The 15,649-nt window shown below is 41.5% G+C and overlaps 1 protein-coding gene across 1 annotated transcript in view; it reads right to left on the bottom strand.

Moving 5' to 3' along the window:
* Positions 1-2,250: 2,250 nt before the first annotated feature.
* frmpd3 (FERM and PDZ domain containing 3) overlaps positions 2,251-15,649 on the bottom strand; it is a 23,136-nt gene continuing 9,737 nt past the window's right edge. The window contains exons 5-13 of the mRNA XM_047157059.2: positions 13,877-14,008; positions 13,541-13,660; positions 13,295-13,431; positions 11,513-11,639; positions 10,760-10,849; positions 10,504-10,683; positions 10,278-10,413; positions 5,707-6,579; positions 2,251-5,031 (exon numbers count right to left, since the gene is read on the bottom strand). Of these exons, the coding sequence (XP_047013015.2) occupies positions 2,276-5,031; positions 5,707-6,579; positions 10,278-10,413; positions 10,504-10,683; positions 10,760-10,849; positions 11,513-11,639; positions 13,295-13,431; positions 13,541-13,660; positions 13,877-14,008 (4,551 nt within the window). The 3' untranslated portion in view covers positions 2,251-2,275. The remainder of the gene's footprint in view (positions 5,032-5,706; positions 6,580-10,277; positions 10,414-10,503; positions 10,684-10,759; positions 10,850-11,512; positions 11,640-13,294; positions 13,432-13,540; positions 13,661-13,876; positions 14,009-15,649) is intronic.

Consider the following 15,649-nt stretch of genomic DNA (forward strand, 5'->3'; position numbering starts at 1 on the left):
CCCCCCCCCCCCCCCCCCCCCCCCACCCAACATATCTAATAATTTGTCTGAGAATATACATGAAGACTGAAATATTATTCTGGCAACTCATAATGGATAGAATTATCTAGAATTGCTCCGAGACCTAACCTTTTAATCACCTACAGATTGGTGACTGCTGTAGTCCCGTATATTTACATGTTCAGTCCTTGCTCCACCGTGTCCAAAGGATATAAATGAGAGTGGTACTGCAAGAAATTACTTTTTTGAGACTCTGACCTGTTTTATCCTCTCATATATATATATATATATATATATATATATAATTACAGAGACCTCTATTACAAGTCAAATATATTTAAACCTATGAAGAAATTAATAGTTCAAATATCGCTGGCAAAACTTGGATGAAAGAATTTAATTTTACTATTCTTTATTGCTTTTAAACATGACCTTGAACATAGACAGAACACAGTGAGGGCAGACGCATTGACAGAGACCCGTAAGAACTTAAGATGGCTACATATACATAAGGAAAAAAAAAAAAAAAACACGTGGACAAGCCATATTTGGCGATGCAACCAATCCATAACTTCAAAAATATTTCCGAACCATGAGGGCATACCACTGTAGTGTTTTTTTATTTATTTATTTTTTATAAAAATAAACATGTCACATGCTGTTTATATAGATATAGAGATATATAATATTTGTTAAAATATAGGTACTATGTAACTATGATACATTACTGCTATAAATGATAAACTATACTTTACTCACGTGATTTTTTTAAATTTTTTTTTGCTTTAAAAAAAAAAACTAAATCTGTAGCAGTGTTAGAATAATTTCAATGGTTTTCAAGCTGCACAATCTCGTGTCTTTTACAACCTTTTTTACAAGTTAAATAAGAGACCACTTTCATAAGAAAGTCTACCTTCAAATGTTTGGTTTGGATTTCCTTTGACTAGCGTTTATATCGTACACTCGGGTCTTATCCGATAACAGTCATCCAGCAAATTATTGACTTTATAGTAGCCACTTTGTGTAAATTTACACTAAATGATTCGAAGTGTTTAACATGCAAGACACCGACCGGAACAATGATATACGAAAAGTATGATTCGATTATTCAGATTAGATTCAGATGCAAGAGCAGGAGACAGAGGTTTTCAGACAGAAAAAGGCTGTTGATTTTATTAAAATATATAAAAGCTCTTATTTGGGCTTCTTTAATATACTCTGGAGTGCACAATGACCACATGGAAATTCAAAGTGAGTTCAGGTTTGATGTAGAGGAGAGGATTAAACGTCAAGAAACTTTTTTTTTTTTCTTTTCTTTTCTTTTTTTAGCCATAATAACACCTATACATGTATAGATAATTTTTCAATACAAGCATGAATCGTGGAGCTGATCGAATAAATAAATTGCCCATGAATCTCATCACACTGTTCCTTCTGAAAGTATCAAATGTGTGAAAGTACAGTGTTCTTGTGCATGCCGACGTGAGTATTTCTTTTCATCTTTAATTTTTGGTGTGAGTTCAAACTCAGTGATGTATGATGCATGAGAACAGAAAGGAATTTGTATTAGCGAATTTTGAATATCTGCTACATTGTCTGCCCTGAGCAGGTGTTCCCTTCCACCACCTCGTGACTGGGCCGTGTGTGTTCATGTACATTCGTTTCAAATGTGTAAATTTAGACTTTTAGACTCGAAAATAGCTCAAAACGTGATCTTGCGACAAGGGAATACTTAAATTTCATATCACAACAATCAAAATTGTACAAACAAGCACATCAAATAACCATCGCTTTCACTATCTAATTCACAGAATCTGCTACTTAACATTTCTCTGCAATAGTTTTGCCCCAGGCATATATTCATTTGAGATATTATTCCTCTGCAATATTTGTTTTTACATGTTAATGTATTACTGCATGTATTTTCAACATGGGAACAATTATAATGGTAAAAAAAAAAAAAAAAACCCAACAACTTCAGTCTATTGGCAATGACGACAATCGCTAATGTAAGTTTTTAGAGTGTAGCCCTGTTGATCATCCATACAGCAGAGGGCAAAGGATGGTACTATTGTTCTCTCTCTTTGGCACAAAGTGCAAGGTAGTCAGAGGTCCTTTTGTCTTCTGGACAGTCAAGCAACTTAGTGCCGAAACAATTCTGTAAACGTGTCATGGAGTTGTATGTAATTTGGTAGACGTGGATGTAAAAAAAGAAATATAACAGATCATCCAAGAGTGTTGTACCTTACGTGATGTATTGTGCAAAAAGAATGTGTTACTTGCTGGGCAAGGTTTTGATGGAGCGAGTAAGAGAGCCCATGTTGGTGGAGGTGGGGAGACTTGTACTCTTTGTTGGCAAGCTGCAAGAATGTCCCATTGCCTCCTCGGCAGCCCGTAGAAGCAGAGTGTAGTTCACTGCAACCTCTTCTACCTTTCGTAAGAGCTGTAGCCTTTGGGTTTCAGATCGTACACCTCGGACCAACCGAATGAATGTCTGAGTTAGGCTGCACAATACCTCAAAGCTGGCTGTGACGGCACTTAACATTCGTGAAGGACTCTTCTCGACACTCGCCACTCTTCTACACGAGGCCCTGAACTCTTTGAAGCGGACCGCAAGTTCTTGCTTGTACTCTACCAGCTTTGCTGGAAGCATTCGCGGTTCACCCTCGATCTGGGGAAAGTTGGCACACTGCCGTAAAATAGAAAGCAATTCGTTAGCATCAAGTTGTGCGTTTAGGAAGCCATCGGGTAACGAGAAAGTTTTTCCCTGCAGTGTCTGCACTCGTGCCATGCTTGTTTCGAAATTGCCACAGGCCCGCAGGTCGATCTCTTGCGTTTGTGGTTCTTCCTCTTCTTCTTCTTCCTCTCCACTACAGTCCTCAGCATCAAGTACCTGCAACGTCTTGCTGACAACGGGCATAGCTCTTGAATCTAGCTGCATCCCAGGCAAGACCTGTAGGGGAATGGAATATGAAAGTTCATCTTTTTCACTGCTCTCATCGGCAGCCTCACACTTGCGATAACAGAAGCAAAAGGAGCAACATTTTTCCCTGTCCTCATTCTCTTCACTTAAACCAAGTAGAACCTCAGTGGTTCCCTCTCGACCCTGACGAAGAAGTTCTTCGCCCTGGATAAAGAATACGCCTTTCTTTTTGGAATCTGCACTTTGAGTATGAACGGGTTCTACTGGAGTAGGAAGCCGAAGACCTGTAGCCCTAACTCTTTCCATTTCCTTCTCCAGGCTTTTTGTTTTGGTTGTTTTAACCTCAGCATAAAGGGGTGTGCTGTCATTATCAATTTCCCCTATGCTATATCGTCTTTGTAGTTTTTTGTACTGCGGGGCTCCGGTGCATTCTGAATGGGAGGTGCATGTAGGTAAACAGGACGTATGTGTATCGCTGAGGTCTCTCGACTCCAGGCTTGTGGAACGGATTCGTGTGGTTTTGATCTCCAAAGATTGAGGTTGTGTAGCAGTCCCTTGAATGTGTGGAGATTTGGGTTTTGCAGGGGGAGTTTTGGAGATGGTTCTCTCTCTGCCTCTATGCTCCACCGCAGAACCTACTGGAGTGTCAGGGAGACGCATTGCCCTACACATCCTCTTACAGTCACAGCTACGTCTCTGTTCTCGTGAGATGCCAGGGACTTTCTGCACTGGGCTTGTGCGCAGTTGGCATGAACATGGAGTACCTGATGGGATGGGAGATGACCCTTGGGACAGGAACTCTCCCTGTGATGTCTTGGGCTTTAGAAGCTCCTCAAGGAACTCTAGTTCATACTGCCTCACTTTCTGGAGCTGTGCACGACGTTCGTCTGTCTCCCGACGCAGGCGGGCAGGAAACGTGGCTGAAATTAGATTTCGAATGCTTAGAAATGGAGCACTACGCTGGGATTTGGCTTTGCTGTTTGCTTGCTTCTTATATTCCGCTCCAGGAATAGTAGCCCCTTTTTCTCCACAGCTCAAATCATGTGTTGTGTTTACTAGGACTGGAACACTTTTAGTGTTTTTCTGTGGCTCAGCAAGGACTGTACATTTGGAGCTGTCTGTAGTGACCTCGGGTACATCTTTCCCTTCCATTTTCACAGGCACGACTGGGGAGTACTTTGCTGCGGGCAGGGCTTTCGGCTTAGCTAAGTTTATGTCCGCGGTCCTAACTGTGCTGTCTTTGGTGCTGGACAACTGTAGTCCTTTTGCACAGAGTCGCTCATCATCAGTGGGAGAGGAGGAGTTCAACACTACCTTTTGGGTCGGTGGGTCCTTCAGTCGCAGTTGTTGCCCTGGTTCTGATCGAACTGGACATGTGCAGAACAAATCATCAACTGGCAGTAGACTCGTTGAACTTGAAGGCTTATCGGTCTCACTTGAGGCAGCCTCAGCATCGTGGCATATCTTTGTTGGGGAAATCTTGGCAGAAGCATTTTTGTCCACAGGCAAGGGAATAGGTAAGGCTTTACTGGTAGTTTCTGGTATTGCGTGGCTAGGGCTTTTCTCCATGACATTTTCAGAGATATTAGCGCTTAGCTTAGCTTCTTTAGAATATAATAATCTCTCCTCTTTCTTGACCTCAAAAGTGTCCTCCTGTTCAGGAGTTTTTAACTCCTCTCCTGTCTGTGGAGCACATTCTACAGAGCACTCTTTAGCGCTCTCTGAATCTTGTTCATTCTTTAACACATCTTCAGTTTTACCTTGCTCCATAGGAGCTCTAGAGGGTACAGTCCCTTGACTAGGACTGACCTTCAAGGGCACAGTTTTACTGAGGATCACAGACCTAGGTGGACAGCCACTACGGATTTGACCCATTGCAAAAGCCCCTCTTCCAATTGCTTGTGTTGTGCAGCCTGGAATTGTCAACGGGAAGTCACGTCGACTAAATATGCGCTCCTTGTTAATATGGTGGGCCAAAAGGTAGGCCTGGTTTTGATGGTGCTTCATGGCAGAAACCATTTCTGACACATCGGTTAGCTCTGATGAGTTGGTCTCATGTCCAGAGTCGAGTGAAGACTCTGGAGTGATGGCTGCCAGGACAATCAACCCTGTGGGAGAACACAAACAGGACACAATCAGGGTCGTGTTTGATATACTTTGTGTTAGTAAAGTCAGGGCTAATTCTTAAATATCTAATGGAACTTGTACCAGTTAGACCAGTTTTCTCAGATTGCACAGTTAAATAATGAAACTTAAAGCGTTTGTATGCTTACATACAACCAAACATCAGTGTTCATCCTGTTTCTCTGGCAGCTTTTACTATGTCCACCATAGGTCTAGTTACATTTTATACCAATTAATTATTGAATTATCAAAATATGTCCATTTGTTGGTTAACTTCTGATCAGATTTTGTTTTGATCAAACTTACGAGTGTGAGACAAGCATCAGTCTTGCATTGTAAACAGAGAGGTACCAATTTTTCTTACTTTGTTAATTTGGACAGTTAGTACTTGTAGATGGATACTAAGTGTGTACAAAATAAAATGGTATATACAGTGTGTGTATATACACACTTTATTTCTAAACTTGATTGGTTTTAGGCAAAAATGGGACTTTTTAAACATAATGCCAGTACAACCAAACTGTAGATGGTGCCATTTTGCTTTTTTTTCATGTACTTTCATGTTTTAGATTTAAAAATGTTTTAAATGAAACCATAAAACCAGTAACAAGTAGTTTGTGGACATCTTGCACTTGTTAAGAAGTACTTGGTATGTCCACCTGCTGTCTGTGGAGTCTGCGGCTGCTGATGAGGGTAGTCCTCTGATGCAGCTAGTGCTTCCAGTGCCTGCAGAGTAGACACTAAAGCATCATCTAGCTCCTGAGCATGGTCTCGCACCGTCCTTGGGGCAACATTATCAATTAATGTCACAGGTACTTTCTCTTGAGTATCTACCAGAGGTGCTACAGCTGCGGTCGCACCGGTGCTGGGAGCAGCCTTACGATTCTTTTTAGCGTCGTCCTCATCCGAGCTATTATCTCGAAACCCTGGAGGTGGTGCTGCTATTGCAGGAGGAGGAGGTTGCAGCTTCCCTCCTCCATCCTCAATTTCTTCATCCTCCTCACTTCCGGGAGGAGGAAGCGCTGTGAGATCAACAGCTCCAACTTCACAGGAGGCACAGGCATTTAGGCATTGCAAAGCATGTTTCCCGGACGTGCCTTTCTCGGTCATCATGCCCCCAGCCTTAAGCTTTGCCTTGCAAGCATCACAGAAGAATCTCCCTGTACGCTTTGAGTTCTCCATTGTTTTAGCCCTGCCTCTGAAGCCTGAGCTGTCCTCAGTTGCGCTCTCTGGATCAGCCACCGATTCGATGCTTTTGAGGGTCGGATCGGACTTGGCACGTGAGCGATTCTGTGACTTGGATATGAAGTTCTCGTTAATATCCAGCTGCTCCTCTGCCTGCATTTGGAGCTCCTGCAGATGCTGCTGCTCTTTCAAATGTATGTGACAGAGGCCAAGGTGTTGTGACGGTGGTGGTTGTGGTGCGGATATCTTCTGTGACGCCTCTCTGGACGAACCCTCTCTCTCTTCACGCCGACTGCTACTTGACACGGCGGCCCCAGAGCGGGAGTGAGGATGGGGGCTTCTGAAATCTGAAGAACAGAACCATCAGAAGAGTTGAAAAGGCAAGAGTTAAATGGTTGATGGGTGTGAGTCCAGATGGGAAAAGCAGAGGCTGAGGGAGACCACAGATATGGAGGCTGAAGAAAAGTCTTTTGAAATGTCATGTGATGTGGTCATCCTCACTAGCAGACCAGAGTAGATGGTGATGGCATCCAATGTATGGTTGAATATTATGGATGTATGCTCTTGGGTCAGAGTAATGAACAAATCCATAATGTAGTTTCAGTTTGGAACACATAAATGGATCAAACGTCCGTGGATTCGTTTGAAATGAAGATGGAAGGCTCAAGAACAGCAAGAAAAAAATGAGTGATTCTCATGAATAATGCATGTCCCAGACAACTTAAAGAAACATAAATGTAATTTCAGGTGATACTGTATGATAACTTACTGAGGAGCATATTTTTTTTCCATTATTAAAGCTGCTGTAGGTAGATACCGCTAGCTTCCAGGGTTTTTTTTTGTTTGTTTGTTTCTTTGTCTGTCCAGCTAGTTATGCAGCTGACGGCACAATTAAGGTTATTAACTAATGGCCGCCTATCTAACTATACCATGCACATTGTTATAATTTGGAAGAGTAAAAAAAAAAAACCTTCCACAGTGAAGTACAGATCTTCGGTGTCCTTCATAAAATTTAACACAAAGTGACGCATGCAATAATGGATATTTTTAGCTTTTGGGCTGTTTTAAGACCATATGATTCAAAGTGAAAATTCTTGGTGGTGCAAATCCCTAGGTCATGCAAAACACTAGTTTTCAAAACGATGATGCAATTAATATTTAATGAAGCCTCCTTGAGAGCGAATAAAGTAAAACAGCCTTTATCTTATCCCCTTTTTCACCAAACTTGCTGATACTATTCATGACCAAACAGTGTGCTTAAAGTCTGATTATCTAACGAGTTTCAGTGAGGATCGGTGTTGTTGAGGATCAGCTGCAGCTTTCTGTGCACTCCTCTCAGCGAGTTCTTTTTCCATGCCACCTTACAAAACAGCTTCTCGTTGTTGTTTATTCAAATGATTTTTCTAAACCGACACTTTCTGAAAAATGTTAATCATCATTTGTTTATTTTACGCAGTCACCTTCGCACATTTTCTTGAACGATGCTAATACTTATGGAGTTGAGACCACCTGTTATCTAGAAGCAAAGCACGTGAGCAGATGTTTTCAAGCCCTTCAGATCTCTTAAGTCTCACCCTCACTGAAAAGTGGCACTGCGGTTCAGTCTTGTTTGGCTCAGATCTCGGCCCCGGTATTTTCTAGACACGTCCGTTTAATTAGGCCGTTTTGTAGTATGACCTGTTGTCAGCAATGGTGGAACTGGAGCATGCTCTCTGCTACTCTGCCATCATTATGTACACTGATCAGCCATAACATTAAAACCACTGACAGGTGGCGTGAATAACATTGTTTATCTCGTTATAATGGCACCTGTCAAGGAGTGGGATATATTCGGCAGCAAGTGAACAGTCAGTTCTCGAAGTTCGTGGGCAAGCGTAAGGATCTGACCGTCTTTGACAAGGGCTAAATTGTGATGGATAGACGACTGGCTCGGAGCATCTCCAAAACGGCAGGTGTTGTGGGGTGTTCCCGGTATGGGGTTGTTTAGTACCTACCAAAAGTGGTCCAAGGAAGGACAACTGGCGATAGGGTCACGGGTGCCCAAATCTCATTGATGAGTGTGAGGAGCAAAGGCTAGCCCGTCTAGTCCGATCCCACAGAAGAGCTATTGTAGCACAAATTGCTGAAAACGTTAATACTGGCTATGATAGAAAGGTGTCAGAACACACAGTGCATCCCAGCTTGATGCATATGGAGTTGCTTAGCCAGAGACCGGGCAGAGTGTCCATGCTGACCGCTGTCCACCGCCAATTGGCATGTGAGCATCAGAACTAGACCATGGAGCAAGGGAAGAAGGTGGTCTGGTCCGATGAATCACGTTTTCTTTTACATCATGTGGATGACCAGGAGTGTGTGCGCTGCTTACCTGGGGAAGAGATGGCACCAGGGTGCACTATGGGGAAGAAGGCGAGCCGGCAGAGGGACTGTGATGTTCTGCTGGGAAACCTTGGATCCTGGCATTCATCTCGATGTTACATTGACATGCACCACCTACCTAAACATAGTTGCAAACCAAGTACACCCCTTCATGGCAATGGTATTTCCTAATCAAAGTGGCCTCTTTCAAAGGGAGAATCCGCCCTGCCACACTGCAAAAATTGTTCAGGAACGGTTTGAGGAACATGACAAAAAGTTCAAGGTGTTGACTCGGCCTCCGAATTCCCCAGATCTCAATCCGATGGGATGTGCAGGACAAACAAGTCGGATCCGTGTAGGCCCCACCTCGCAACTTACAGGACTTAAAGGATCTGCTGCTAACGTCTTGGTGCCAGATACCACAGCACACCTTCAGAGGTCTTGTGGAGTCCATGCCTCGACGGCTCAGAGCTGTTTTGGCAGCACAAACAGACCTACATAATATAAAGCAAGTGGTTTTCATGTCATGGCTGATCAGTATAGTTTTAGTTCTTACACAAGAAATGTGGTATTCATTAAAATTCCGTTAGTTTGGGGAAAGCAAGTCCTACCAGAGCGCCTGAATTTGTGTAAATATACCTGTAAAGAGACGTACTAATGTAAACCTCAATGGATCAGTTTCATATCGAATTATTGTTGATGAGTGAGTTACTTCAAGTTTAAATGACTCATTTATTCCAATAACACGCACTAATGGAAATTTTGTGAAAGCCGGTCATTTCATATTAATGGCATTAATTTAAATAAATAAGTAAATGCATACATAAAGAATGCAAGCCAACACAAATCCATAAATTAAGTCTATTGAGACAATGCCACTTAATTCACACATCATGACCTTTTCTGTAATTCGTCTCCAGATTTGAGCCTTTTCAGGTGCTGCTATGTTGAGAGATATATAATATATATTATATATATTTTTACTATAATACTACTGGCATAGACGTGAGTCAAAATAACTTCCACTTCCACCTCGGAGAAATGATTTTACTCTTGTCGTTTGGTTCTCGTGTCGCGCTTTCAGCTGTACTTCCTTTTATGGAGTTTTGTGGGCGTGACTAAATGCAAATCAGCTGTAGCATGAACATGCTGTGCACTTTACCATGTGATTGGCATTTACTGTATCAACACAAACGTAAGTATGAAGAAAATCAGCATCATCGGTAAACCCGGCGGGCATTTTTATTTCAGTGCAGCTTGCTAAACTTTTACACACAACTTTCATTACTTTTCAACTTTTTTTTTTATTAAGAGATTAATAAATGAAGCCTATTTTCTTTCTTGCACGTCTGTTTTAGCGATGGTTATCGGGTTAGACCTGACGTCCTTAAGAATGCTTACAGCAGCTTTAATACTCTTGGATGACAAGAAATTGAATACAATAATTGAAAGGGAAAGGCTGCTCCTCTTTAACATGTCCACATAAGGGCCCCAATCATTTGACATTTTTTGCTGGTTTAAATGATATTTTTAAAAAGATCATTTTGTAAGTAGAAAGAAAAATACAGGTGGGTGAAGGTGAATATCCTGCCCTAATTTCAATAATAATAATTAAAAAAAAATAAACAAAACAACACACACACAAAAAAAAAAAAAAAAAAAAAAAACAAGGATGTGACTACTACCATACCTGCCTTGATCATATGAGACTGACCAGGTGTCCTGTAGTAGATGGTCCTTTTGGGATCCACAAAGAGCTTGTAATACCCAGAAATCAAACAGGCAAAGTTTGATGCATCTGGCCACTCCATCAGCAAGACCAAGGGCTAAACAGTTAAGCAACAAATAACTCGAGTGCCTAAATATTCTAAATCCTGCAACAAAAACAAACAACTAATTTGTGTTTAGTGCCATACCTTAGCCTCAAGAATAGCCACTTCAACACGGGCTACTCCCTGGTGTTCCCGGAACAGCTGCACCTTTGCTACACGGCTGAATTCAGCCAAGACTGTCGTGAGGTTATTTTTCAGATCAATGACATGACTGATGCCATGTCTAGGTCCTACCAACAGTGTTGTGGCCGTGTGTTTTTCATCCTGGGAGACAGAAAGAGACACGATTGTAAATATAAGAAGTGAAGATGAAGCGATTTGTTATTCGGTCCATTCTTACCAGTCCAACTGTATGGAACAACAGGCATCCAAATGGTGGAAGGTCATTTAGCACGCGTATGTACTGTAACTTTCCTTGAAGAGGGGGCACCTGCAAACAAAAAAACAAAAACAAAAACTAAATAATAAATGGCAATAGAACAATCACACCAGCAGGGGGCAATGTGTTTCTACTCCAACTTGACTAAAGATTCAAGTAGCATGCATTCTCTAAAATGACATATACTGCACATGTGTGTGTGTATATATACATATGACATGTAATATGAAATAAAATATTTGAAGTAAATACAACTTTGATCTTAAGAAATGAATCTGAACAGGCAAACGTTACAAAAAGAGAGCGTGCAAGAGTTGTCTCGAGGCTGTGTTTCTGACGAGCGTTTGAACATCGTTAAGGATGAAAGTAAAAGCGTGTCTTTGAATCAAATCTTCAGGCCTTGTACTCAAAACGCGAGTTCTTCACGAGCTTAATGGAATGCTAATAAATATTTTATCCAAATCCGCTGAATGAATTGGTTTCATCTATAAAGCTAGGCTCTTAAATATAACATAAACTTGATTGCAGGGTGAAAAATGTAAATTTGTACAGGTACTGTCAATACTGGTGCTTTTTCAGTAGATAAACATGGTTTATCTCATCTCTGAAGGACATCATGGTTTCAGTAATACTAATATCACATTTAATGTATATTTTCATGAGGGATAAACATGCTTAAATGTTCATGAGTTACTATCTTTTCACATTCGGCACCTTGTTGCCAGCAGGTGGAGGGTGCTGATAAGTCTTGAGAAGTTGGGAAAGGGTCTTGCAGACGTTCTTCTCCTTGACAGTTGGCAACAAGGTAAGAGGAAGGAAAGGTTCCAAACCCCATTCTTTCCTGAAAAAAAAAAAAAAAAGGCAAGGCAGTTGAGCTGTCATGGCTTTCACGAACATGTATTTTTGGATACGCTGTGTTCTTTAAAAGTGGCATGTTGGCACAGCAGGTAGCATTGCCACCTCACAGCTTCAGGGTCCACAGTTTTATTCCGTGAGGAGCTTTGCTTGCTCTCCCTGTGTCCAAAAACATGCCAGCAGGTGGATTAGCTACTCTAAATTTCCCCTACACTCTCAGAAACAGGGTACTAAACTACCTTCTGTAGTCACTAAGCAACCCGTGCATGTAGTGTACTTTCAGTGCAGCACTCCAAAAATTAATTATGGTCCATAGCTTAAAGCATTTTTAAAGGTACACTTTATCCACATTTCCAGGTGAAAAATACATATTAAAGGTACAAAATATGTACTGATGAGGGTACCCTAACATCCATCCATCCAACCATCCATCCATGTAGTTTTGCTGTACTGCTTATCCTGCGCAGGGTTGCAGGGAGCCTTGAGCCTATCTCAGGGGACACACACACACACATTCACACACTATGAACAATTTAGATATGCAAGTCAGACAGTGTCTTTGGTCTGCGGGGAGAAAACCCCCGAAGCACAGGGAGAACAAGCCAACTCCGTGCACACAAGAGCGGAGGCGGGGATCAAACCACCGACCCCAGAGGTGCGAGGCAAAAGTGCTAAGCCCCCAGTACCACAACAGCAACAAGGAAATATTTTCCTGAGAATGTAAAGTGCTGTGAAAAAAGTATTTGCCTGATTTCTTCCGTTTTTGTGTATGTCTCATACTAAATAGTTTTAGATATTCAAACGAAATACAACATAATATAACCTGAGTAAACACACGATACAGTTTTTATTTGTTTATTTTTTGTACTGAAGCAAAAAAAAAAAAAAAAAGTTATCCGATACGTGTCATCCATTTGCCCCTTTAAAATTAAAATCCGGTTGTGGTAACTTTAGCAGCAATAACTGCAACCAAACGCTTCTGATAACTGGAGATCAGTCTTTCACTTACTTCTAGGACTAGGACTTACTCCTTTTGGATCATTTCATTGTCTTACTGCATAACGCAGTCGCGCAGTCGGACATTCTCATTTAGGATTTTTCGGTAGAGAGCGGAATTCATGTTTCTCTCAATTATTGTAAGTTGCCCAGACCCTGAAGCAGCAAAGCATCCCCACACCATCACACCTCCACCACCATGCTTGACCGTAGGTATGATGATCTTTTTGTGGAATTCACCGTTTGGTTTGGAGTCCCAGAGCCTTTGAGAGAGCTTTCCCAGACTGTTTTATTTCAATCACCTTCTTCCTTATCGTTTCTGGAATTTCTTTCAACTTTGCCATAGTGTATTACTGGGTAAGACCTTTTAACCAACTTCATGCTGTTAAAAAGTTCTACTTAAGTGTTGATTTGATTGAACGGGGTTTGCAGTAATCAGTCCTGGTCTCATCCCGTCCAGCGGAACCACATCATGAATGCAGTTTCATTGATTTGAGGAATTAGTAACTATGGGTGCAAATACATTTTCACACAGGCCCAGTTGGTATTGGATAACTTTTTTGCTTCAGTAATTACATGATCATTTATAAACTGTATGTTCTGTCATTCACGAGGAATATTACTCGAGTTTGATTCAGGACTTACTCCACATGCTTGAGGGAGATCTTCTGATTCGGTCTCGCTACTGACACCGTGATGTAAATGTGGAGGGCTGCCAGCTTAAGTGTTACATCAGACTTCCAGTCCATTCCAAATCGTTCCTTGATGACATCATTGCGACTCTGTTCAATATTATACGCGAGACGTTTTAGACAAACGGTATCCCCACCCCCCCCAAAAAAAACGTATCAAAGTATAATTATTTCTTGTTAAGTAGTAAAGGACCTCAACCTGTATGTACAGGTACTCAAATGCAGCAGGATCCCTCCTCAATAAGTCAGCAGGGTCTTTGGGGAAGAAGCAGATCCGGAATAGACAACGCATCCCCTGGAAATAGGTTCTATGTACCACCTGAAGTGATAGAACAAAATGCATCGTCTAGAACACAAAAATCTCGACCTTTTCTGTATAAGCGATATGAAGTAAAAGAGTCTTCCTGCTCAACTACGGAATATTTAATACATAGTCAAATAGTTATTTTATAAGTTGTGAGTAAAGAGTAGTGCAGATGACAGAAGGGAAGAAAGTGTGAAAGGCATGACATTTCCAACACAAAGGCAGACTCACATGAGAGAGAGGTTGGGTTTCCTGCAGCAGGTGCAGTCTCTGTTTGTGCTCGAGTCCTCCAGACTCCAGAACCAGAGCAAAATGCTCGATGTAGCGTAGAGAGAGGCGGTCTTGTAGTGAGGATATGACATCCTGTCACAAGGAACGAAGAAATAGTCACTGTTTTATTGACTTTCTAATCTTGCCTAGGCCTGCACCGATCATGCAGAGAGCCAGTTGAACAAACACGGTAGTAAAGATATAGTCAGTCTTCACACAGTGAGTGTCAGACTTGCAGCGCCCTCCAGTCATATCGGCATTCTTGATAAATATGAGCAAAGAAGGCTGTGAGAAATTGTCTTTATTGTTTAAGCTTTTGATCTTTTGTTCAGAAAATTCACAAAAATACTCTGCTGTCGTGAATATCAAACAATTTCAAACACAACACAGGTTTCTAGAAAAAAAAAAAAAAAATCTGTGTTATATATAGGTGTACAATAATTATTGGCACCCTGTGACTTCATATGAGAGAATTATATTTGAAGTATTCCTATTGATATTTTACTTTTTTTTTTTTTAGGACACCTGGGTGACTAGGAACAGGAAATTGTTCATCAAATTGGTCAATCATGACTTCCTGTTTCACAGGGGTATAAATATGAGGTAACACACAGGCCAGATTCCCTTAGTCATTCATAACGATGGGTAAGAGCGAGGAATATAGCTGTGATGTGCGGCAAAAGGTTGTTGAGCTTCACAAAATGGGAAGTGTCTATAAGAAAATAGCACAAGCATTGAAAATGCCCATTTCCACCATCTGGGCAATGATTAAGAAGTTCCAGTCAACTGGAAATGTTATGAATCGAGCTGGAAGTGGACGTGTGTCTATATCGTCTCAACACACTGTGGAGAGGACGGTTCGAGTGGACAAAAAATCTCCAAGGATCACAGCTGGAGAACTGCAGAAGTTGGATGCGTCTTGGGGTCAGAAAGTCTCCAAAACTACAATCTGAAGTCACCTACATCACCACAAGCTGTTTGGAAAGGTTTCAAGAAAAAAGCCTCTACTCTCATCCAAAAACAAACTCGAGCGTCTTCAGTGTGCCGACACTACTGGAACTTCAAATGGGATCGGGCTCTACGGTCAGATGAAACCAAAATCGAGCTTTTTGGTAATAAACACAGAGGTGGTTTTGGTACACAGAGAGGTAGCCATATGGAAAAGTACCTCATGCCCACGGTTAAATATGGAGGTGGATCTTTAATGTTTTGAGCTGTTTTTCTGCCAGAGGACCTGGACATTTTGTTAGGATACATGGCATCATGGACTCTATCAAATATCAACAGATATTAAATGAAAACCTGACTGCCTCTGCCAGAAAGCTTCAAATGGGCCGTGGTTGGATCTTCCAGCAGGACAATGATCCAAAACATACATCAAAATCAACACAAAAATGGTTTACTGACCACAAAATCAAGATCCTGCCATGACCATCCCAGTCCCCTGACCTGAACCCCATAGAAAACCTGTGTGGTGAACTGAAGAGGAGAGTCCAGCAGCGTGGACCTCGAAATGTGAAGGATCTGGAGAGATTCTGTATGGAGGAACGGTCTCAGATCCCTCGCCATGTATTCTCCAACATCATCAGGCGTTATAGGAGAAGACTCAGAGCTGTTATCTTGGCAAAGGGAGTTAACACAAAGTATTGACTAAAAGGCTGCAAATAATTGTTGCACACCTATATTTAACGAAGAGATTTTTCTCCTGATAAACCCGTGTTGTCTTTGCAATTA

Source organism: Ictalurus punctatus, chromosome 8, assembly GCF_001660625.3.
Source record: "Ictalurus punctatus breed USDA103 chromosome 8, Coco_2.0, whole genome shotgun sequence".
Lineage (NCBI taxonomy): Eukaryota > Metazoa > Chordata > Actinopteri > Siluriformes > Ictaluridae > Ictalurus > Ictalurus punctatus.